This window comes from Ambystoma mexicanum, chromosome 10 (assembly GCF_040938575.1).
Source record: "Ambystoma mexicanum isolate Mex_15411 chromosome 10, UKY_AmexF1_1, whole genome shotgun sequence".
Classification (NCBI taxonomy): Eukaryota; Metazoa; Chordata; class Amphibia; order Caudata; family Ambystomatidae; genus Ambystoma; species Ambystoma mexicanum.
This window is the reverse complement of record NC_090932.1, coordinates 1022982495-1022991653: the sequence shown is the minus strand read 5'-3', so window position 1 is coordinate 1022991653 and position 9159 is coordinate 1022982495. Positions and strand designations below refer to the sequence as shown.

At 42.7% G+C, this 9159-nt stretch overlaps 1 protein-coding gene across 1 annotated transcript in view; it reads left to right on the top strand.

Moving 5' to 3' along the window:
* The first annotated feature begins 540 nt into the window (after positions 1-540).
* LOC138492967 (5-hydroxytryptamine receptor 3A-like) overlaps positions 541-9159 on the top strand; it is a 90650-nt gene continuing 82031 nt past the window's right edge. The window contains exon 1 of the mRNA XM_069620245.1: positions 541-681. Within this exon, the coding sequence (XP_069476346.1) occupies positions 541-681 (141 nt within the window). The remainder of the gene's footprint in view (positions 682-9159) is intronic.

Below are 9159 nucleotides of genomic sequence, written 5' to 3'. Positions count from 1 at the left end.
CAAACTACAACACGCAAACTAGTTGCTGCTCCAAACGCCCAGTGCAATTCTTTGGAGTCATCACTGATCCCCAGCCTAAGATCTCCTCCCATCTGGATAGGGGACGGAAGCCACCACCTGATCCTGACCCTGCGGGTGTTATTATGAGAGAGGATCACATGGGAGAATATGGCTGTCAGGGAGATGTGGTGACCCCATCAGGAGAGAGACACTGTCTTCTTCCCTTCCCTGTGAAGAAGACCCTTAATTCCTAAATTCCGAATGACAGGTTGTCATTATACAAATCCTTCCATTTGTAAAACCCTAAAACCCCTTTTTGCCAAACACCCCAGACAGGATACCATTCACAACTCATATGTGCATAACACATGTAGAACACCTCCTGTTTCTGATGGTTTTCATTTAAACAAAAATCCAAAGCAATATAACTTTAGAAAGCACAATAATCCAATGGACTCCAACTTCCACAAAACCTCAAGTACTGAGACGAGGAAGAGGAAGAAGGAGTTAATGTGGATTAAAAGAAACAACAAGGTAAACATGCAGACTAGTGGTTGTAATGAAATTCAGCTGTACAGGGCACTTAAAAATGAAGTGAAGGTGGAGAAGAGAGATGCAGAGTGGGCGAAGCGGGAAGCAGAACCGAAGACAGACACCCGAGAGCACACTGTGCTGAAGGAGGTAGGTGCTTCCTATTGGAAAGGCAAGAGATCGGAGGAGGCACAGAGTATATAGCAGGAGGACCGCTGGGGTGTCGGCAGTAGTGGACAGGGTGTCTGGGATACATTGAAGAGTAGCAGTTCTATTGGCGGTTAAAGGAGAAGTTGGCGGGAGAACTGCAAGAGTGTCTGCAGAGTTGGAAACGCTTTTCCGAAGCAAGGACCTTGCTGCAGCCATACGTCACATGTACCGGCTGGTGTACAAACAATTGGAAACTTGTTTTGAATATCAACCAAGTAATATAGAAAGACAGAATTTACACAAGTCTTCATATATGAGATGTCGATATGGGGAACATTTGAGTAAAAGTTGTCATAAGCTATTGAACATTAATGAAGAAGTTGAAATGCAAGATCTGTACAAGTCTTTATACATGAGATGTCAATATGGGGAATATTGGAACAAGTATTGCCACAAGCCAATGAATGCTAACAATGAAGTTAACAAACAAAACTTGTCTTCATATATGAAATGTCAATATGGGGGAAGTTGGAACAAATAATACCTGGAGCCAATAAAGTACAAACAATGAAGGAGCACAACTGTGTTATACTTAAAGAGAAAGAGAATTGAAAGATAAAAAAAGAAGTACACCAGGCAGTGCGCCTTTGGGAGAAAAGATACCAGGCAAGAGAGTACACAAGGTCATGCATCTAGAGTATGTAAAAGGAAAAGACATTGTGAAAAGGTACGTGGCAGGAAAGTATACCAGGAGACAATCTTTAAGAAGTTGCTGCATAGAAGAGACACTTTTGTTATCCTTTAAAACACCATTGCTGGAAAAAGACACTTTTCATCATCTTTAAGAAAGTGTTACATGAAAATGACATTTCTACTAATCTTAAAGAATTATTCTTTGAACAGAACATTTTCAATATTCTACCTGAGACAGTTCAGGATAAGAGAAACATCCCCTCTATACAAGGATTGTTTTATTGGATTTACATACTTCATTTTTGCACACTTTTTGCTGAATCTAAAGCAGCGACATTTACTTTGCACCTTTTTTTGTTCATTTATAGTAAACGGGTCAGATAAGTTTTGGACACAAGGACAGTTTGGCAAATTTTTATGATGAGACACAGACTGATCTTTAGTTTTGATTTCCTAGGCAGGGGAACTCTCTTTAGGATAGAGACAGAAAGGCATTTATCCAAATCTTTTTATTTTAATAAAATGCCTAATGTTGAAAACATTACAACTTTGTGTCAGCCTCTAATTTCTGACCCCTCACACATTGCATGAGGCAGTGCATGAGAGGCCGCTACACTCCCGGCTGGGGCCTGTGAACGAAAAGCACACAGAAAGGCTTGCAGGCACGAGAAAGCAAAGAGGGTCATGGAGAGACAGGGAGCCACTAGGTGCTCATGGAGGTCAGACCGCTTGCAGAGGCCGTGCTCTTCAGTCTAGAACGAGATGGGAAGCTGGTGTGACACCACGGAGCCACGCAGGACGCAGTGGCTTAGCACACAATTTGGGGGCTCCCCTGCAAGCCTTGCTAAGGGGGCCCCCCATGCTCTGCAACAAATCACGGGTTGCACCACATGCTGGGCTGGCTTAGATGACCACTTCAACTGACAATATCATCTCCTCTGCCCAGAATTACCTCCACGCCTCTCTTCCTCGCCCAGTACTTACCCATGAACCATCTTGCCTCATATGTAGGTATTGGGATGAGGAAGAGTGGGATACAGAGTAATGAAGATTACAGGTAAATAAGTCAGGCATTACATCCACGTCCCTCTACCTCATCCCAGTACTTGCATATGAGGCAATGTGTGTCATACACAAGTACTGGGACAAGGAAGAGTAGGTCTAGGAGTAATGAATATTACCAATAAGTAACCCAGGCATTAACCAGGCATTAACCACACACACACACCATTACCTCCATGTCCCCCTTCTTTGTCCCAGTACTTATCTATAAGGCACCTTGACTCATAGGTAAGTACTGGGACAAGGAAGAGTGGGATTAGGAGTAATGAAGACTACAGGTAACTAAACAAGGCATTACATCCACAATCCTCTGCCTTGTTCCAGTACTTGTGTATGAGGCAACTTGCCTCATACACAAGTACTCTGACGAGGAAGAGTCGACTAGGAGTAATGAAGATTACCAGTAACCAATCAGAGAATTCACCATACACTCACACACCCACACCCAATAACTCATACATTTACATATGCATCCTTTCACCATACACTCACACACGCACACACCCATACAACCACCCATACATCATACACTCACTCACTCATTCCTATATAAACACTTACATGCATGTACACACATTTACACAAAATACATTTTCTTACCTTTGAGTACGTTGATCCAGGACAGGGAACAAGGTCTCCAGTGTAGCAGGAATGTTTGTTCCTGTCATGGACCTGCAGGCCTCCATGTCACAGTGTGTGGGGGACCCCCATGACTTCAAAAAGAAATCTTTTATTTTTTAAATCACTCTGCCTTCGTAAAGAAATTGTTATCATAAAGGAAATAATGTGTTTATGAAGGCAAAGGAACTTCAAAAGGAAAATATTTCTTTTGGAAGTCACAGGACTCCCCCAACCTGTGGCATGGAGGCCTCCAACCTGGAAGCCTCCATGTCATGGGAGGGGGGGGGCAATGACTTAAAAAATACATCATTTATTTTTCTGCCTTCATACATGAATTATTTCCATTACAGGACTGCACTGGAAATCATTTCTTTATGGAGTCAGAGTGACTTCAAAAAGAAACTGTGAGGCGCTTCCCCTGCCATGACATATAGCAGCGGGGCCCCGCGCAATGGGGGCTGCAGGGGCCTCCGCTATGCATTGGCAGGATGCTAGAGGAGCATCTGCACTCAACAGAGTGGAAAGCGGGTGAAGGAGCAGTCCCACACAACCACAATCACGATCGTAAACGATGGAGAAGATCAGCAAGTCTGCCCAAAGCAGCGAGGGACCTGGGGCATTCCAACAAGCGAGACAAGACCAGTTATTTGAAAAATATAAGATTGCTGATGTAGAAAATGCCCAAAGGCCCTTTGATTGTCACAAAGATGAAATACAAAGTTCATACCCAATAATAAGAATGTTTGAATGTAGAAAAGACAAAGAAGAATGTTTGAATGCAGACAAGACAAAGTGCAAAAGCAAACCCCAATCCAATACAGATGCATGAGATGCCAGTGTGGAGGAGAAGTTTGAACAATTGCTAACAAAGATAGATATACCAAGTATTCACAGTATATGTTATTCTGATAAACTCAAAGCACTGAGAAACGCATAAGAAGTCCTGGCAGGCGAGTATACCAGGCAGCTGAAGTTGTTTAGCGATTCCCGGCACCAGGTGTTTTGAAAACATATAAAAGAGGTCCTGGCAGGCGAGTACACAAGACAATTGAGAATGAACACAATTTCCTAGCTGGGGTGTATACCAGGCAATCTACAAAGTTACAAGAAGTCTACAGAAAGACTGCTACAGAACTTAATTGCTTAAACCAGAACCTTCTGCGCTCAGCGAAGGTCCAAATGAACTGTGATTTAAAGAGACACTTTTTGCCATCCTGTTTAAAGAATCCAGGGGAAGACAACTGCCCTCTGGATCCAAGGGTCTTTTTCTTGGAGAACATTTTTCCTGGGAGTTATTCTGATACTTTTTTGATTTTTTAACACTTTTGCGAACTTCAAGACAAAGACATTTCTTTGGTCCTTTTGTTGTTCTGTTTGTAGTGTGAGGGCCTGGATAGGACATTTTGGACACTAGGATGACTTATCATTTACTGACAATGCTGATACAGACAGATCCTTACTTTGGCTTTCAAAGTAGGGAGATTCTTCTTTAGAATAGGGCTAGAAAAACATTCGCCCAACCCATTTTTCCTTTCATAAACATCTTTGGTTAAAATTATGAATACTTTGTGTCCACCTCTCATTTCTGATCTCTCACATTAATCATCTAGGGATGTGTTTGACTGCATATAATATTGGGGGTATTTTTAGAAATAAATACTCCAATCGCTTCATGGATGACGAATTCATGATTGTTTGTATAAATCCCCATACCCTTTAATTTATTCTAATAATTTATTCTAATCTCTGTGAGAAAACTGAGGGTATTCTCACTCCTAGATCACTTGGATCCTCTGTGCAGGTGGCCAGGGAAAGGCCATTGCTCTTGGATCCTGACCCTGAGGGTGGAGAAGCAAGGGAGGATCACCTGTGTGGAGGGTCTTTGGAGACTGGAAGTGGGGTGCCCTTGGGCGAGACATGGTATCCCCCTTTTCCCATTAGTAACTAACCCAACCCTTTTCCCATTTTCCTATGTTGTTATAAGCCAGTTCCCCTCATTTCTCCCCATTTAACACTTAACAGTACTGGGACGAAGAAGAGGCAACTAAGAGCAATGAAGACCACACTCTTTCACCACTTTGGTACTGGGACGAGGAAGATGCCTGTTCAGAGCTGTAAAGATCAGGCATGTCCCGTTGATTGTGGTCAGGCATGGCTGACTAGACATCCATACCTGCATCCTGTCAAGAGGCTGCAGGTGTATAAAAGGAAGCCAGCCCTGCAGCAATTGAGAAAACAGGGAAACCTGTGTATGGAGGAAAGACAGGAACAGCAGCAGGAAGGTCGGTGTAAGCGTGGCATGGGAGCTGGTGTTCCGTTGAGCCAACCGAACGTTAAGAAGGGAGCCGTGCGGAGTGTCTGTCCCTTGTATGAGTTCTCAAGATGCTTGTTTCCCTGTGTTGGGATGTTGACACAGGGGTGCCTGAGGGGCAGGAGTTGGACCCTTGATGTGAGGAGAAAAAGGCTGTACGATCCTGGCTGCTGTGGAGTCCTTGAACGCAGCCAGTGAGTTTCAATCCATTAAGAAACCTGTTGTACGAGCATGTAAACTTGGCCATTCAAGAAATACTTAGTATCAGAGTGGTTGCGTGTTTGAGGAAACATATTATCGAAGGTCTCCGATTCAATCCATTGTTTAATGCTGAATGACGGGGAATACTTTTTATCAGAGTGGTTGCGTGTGAGAGAAGAAATGTTTTCAAAAGTCTCCAACAGAAGCACATTTCAACCAATTGAAGGAAAGCCCTGACAAGTGCGACACATACCAATTGAACACCTAATTGAATACAAAGCATGTTTTTCAAATACTGAACTGCATGACAATTCTAAACAAATGCAATCGTACCAATTACCAGTTGAATATCTAATTGAATACAAACCAGGTTTCTTGAATACCGAACTGAGTGAAAACATTAACAAGTGCATCCGGAGCCTATTAAATACTGAATTGAGTATAATACATGTTTTATTGACCACCAAACAGAGTGAAAATTTAACAAAAGAGCAGAATTGTTACAATTTGAATACAGAAGCAAAACAAAACTTCAAATCTGAATAAGACCATTGTGATGCTGTATATTAAAACACATGATACTTTACATCAAAGTGAAACCAATAGGTGATGTTTTCTAAAGTGAATGGCACTTCAAATCTAAGTAAAGCTTTGAATTATTTTTACACAGATATAATATATGCATGGAAAATCTGCCATAAAAAAGGCACCAAAATTGCCAAAATATTTGGGAAAGACAAAATATTTCTTTGGTGCTGTTGAAATTAAGTCTTTGGGAAGGGAACCCTGAGAGTTGAGACATGTATTCACTTGAGACTGGAGTCTCTGGGTTTCTTTGGGTTTCTCTGGGTTTCTTTGGGTTTGGAACTATATTACTTGGAACTTGGGGAAGGGAGTGTTGATTAAAACAATATCATCCTGGACTCAAGAGAGGTAACCTTGAAACGTTTTCTGGAACTGTTCTATACTTGGGGAAGGGAGCTGAAAGGAAGCTGTGAGCCAAAAGAGGATTAGAACGTTATACTGGACACTGTTTTGTTCGGTTGCTGACATCCCTACACATTGGGCCTCATTAAGAGTTTGCCGGTCCGGATACAACGGTACCGGTAAGCTTACCGGTACCGTTGTATCTGGCCCGGCAATCTCCGAGTTGTGCTCGCAGGTGCCTTTCACTGACCTGGCAGAATGAAAGGCACCCGCGAGCACAGCATTTCAGATGCACAGTGCATCCGGCTTCCCTATTCCCATTGAGCCCTATAGGGTTCAAAGGGAATGGGGAAGAATTTTTTACGGTGCCCAGGAATGGGCAAATACCGGGTCCGGCAAGGCCGTAATGACCCGGTAATTGCCCATTTCTGAGCGCCGGAAAAAATGCAACTCAGGCAGCAGCCATGCCTGTTTTACAGGCACGGCTACCGCCAGGGTTGTAATGAGGCCCATTGTATAGATAAACTGTGAGGGCAAGCACCAATTTTGGACACAGAAAGATTTTTCAGTTGAACTCTTTGACTCTCCTTTGTTTAAGTTAGGTTGGGAAATCCCATCTTAGCTTAGGGCAAGTCAGGCATTCATCCATCCTGACATATAAGCAAAATAAAGGTTTTGTTTGAACTTGAAGTCTGTTGTCTGTGTCGTACTTTATGCCTTCACATTTCTTGTTGCTCAGAGTAGCTTAAACAGTGAGTTTGTGTTGTAACTACTAGGCCAGCCTGCGCAAAATTATCCATGATAGAATCAGTCAGTGGAACGTTATTAAAAAAATCTGCTACTGGCGCAGGTGGACATTTGGCTGCACTAAATGTAATCAACAAAGCTATGTTGGCTGTAATGTTGTCATATAAGGAAGACGTTAGACAGTAACAGTATGTCTAAACAGACTTTATCAATGACCTACAAATTATAAATAGGATTGCTTTTTTGTTTTCCTAGCTTTCTGATTACTTTCTGATGACTTGGCAATCACTCTCGGGCTCTCTCTGTCTCACTCCTTTTCTTACTGTCACTTCTGTATCTATTGCAGTGTTTTGATCTTCAACTATCTTAGACTTGGGAATAGGTATCAGCCACATGTGCGTTGGTTGTTAAATGAGGTAAGCACATCCCCAGTGCTCGGTGCCTCTGTGGGCTCTGCTGTGTTTTACAACACTACATGCACTGTTGCCATGTATTAATGTAGCTGCTACTATATGTGATGAATCCGATGGACTCATCAATGTTTTTCCGGCGGTGACCCCCTCCCATGTGGCCAGGGAATGGCAGTCTGACCCTCTGGGCGAATATATGAGGGAGGATCTCATGGGTGGACAAGGGTCTTTCCTTGGAGAATATTTTTGTTGGAGTCATCCTTACATTCGTGGTTGTGAACATGTTTTGCTAATATAAAGTCAAAGACATTTCCTTGCACCCTTTGTTGTTTTGTTTCTAGTGAGAGGGTCAGTTTAGGGCATTTTTCAACACAAGGACGACTTTTAAGTTACTTACTACTTGACACAGAAAGATCTTTTGTTTTCTTTGTAGGGAAGTTCCTCTATAAAATTGGGCTGGAGTTGCGTTTTCCAAACCCACTTTTGTTTAATCAAATGTCTGACTATGAGAATACCATATCTTTGTGTCCGGATCTCATTTCTAACCCCTGTGAGACAGGCATGGTATCAAGAGAGACACAGACTCAAAGACATGTTTTCAAAACCTTTATTCCTAAGAGATTCTCTATTGGTGTAATGCCTAACTGACCCTAGCACTAAAGGGAGGGTTCCCTTAACTGATGTTTCCAAGGGCCGTCGAAGTCTAGAAATCCAAAATAAAAATTTGTCTGTGTCTAAACCTATGCTTGCCCTCACTCTTTGACAAAAAATGTGTTATTCTTTCAAAAGCAAAGGGTGGTGGTTCAACAAAAAAAGGAAACCAGGATTGGTTTCATGTGGTCTTCTCACCAATGGTAGGTTGGACAGCTTCAAAAGGATGAGTTCAATCAAATGGAACTATTCATAGGACCTTCTCCATAGTCCAAACAACGTCAATCTCTTTAATGCCTAGGGGTTCCCTTCCCCAAGCTTCTGTTCTTTCAGTAACACAAAATAGACAGTATTAGGCCCCTCTTAAACTTAAAAGAAAACACAAGTTCAGTTTTTCAGTATGCACCTTGTTTTTCATATACAGTTCTTTCAAAGTGTTAGCATCAGAGACTTTTGAAAACGCCAGGTTATTTTCTCCTCCTAAGCATGACCACTCCGGGCCTTGACCCCTTTCTTTGATTTTATTGCTCTTGACTTTTTCCCTCAGGGGCTTTCTGCGCCCCTCTTGTTCCCCTCTGTTTTTTTGGCTTTCCTTCTTGTGCCTACTGGCCCCTTTCTTTACTTTGTCTGCACACCACTGGCCCCTTTCTTTCCTTTGTCTGCACACTTGCATTCTCCTCTTCATGCCCACTGGCACTGTTCTTTCCTTCACTTGCACACTTGCGCTTTCTTTACCTCTTCATGCCCACTGGCACCTTCCTCCTTGCTTTCCTGTGCACACTTGCACTTTCTTGACCTCTTTGTGCCCAGTGGCACCTTCCTCCTTGCTTTGCTGTGCACACTTGCACTTCCTTT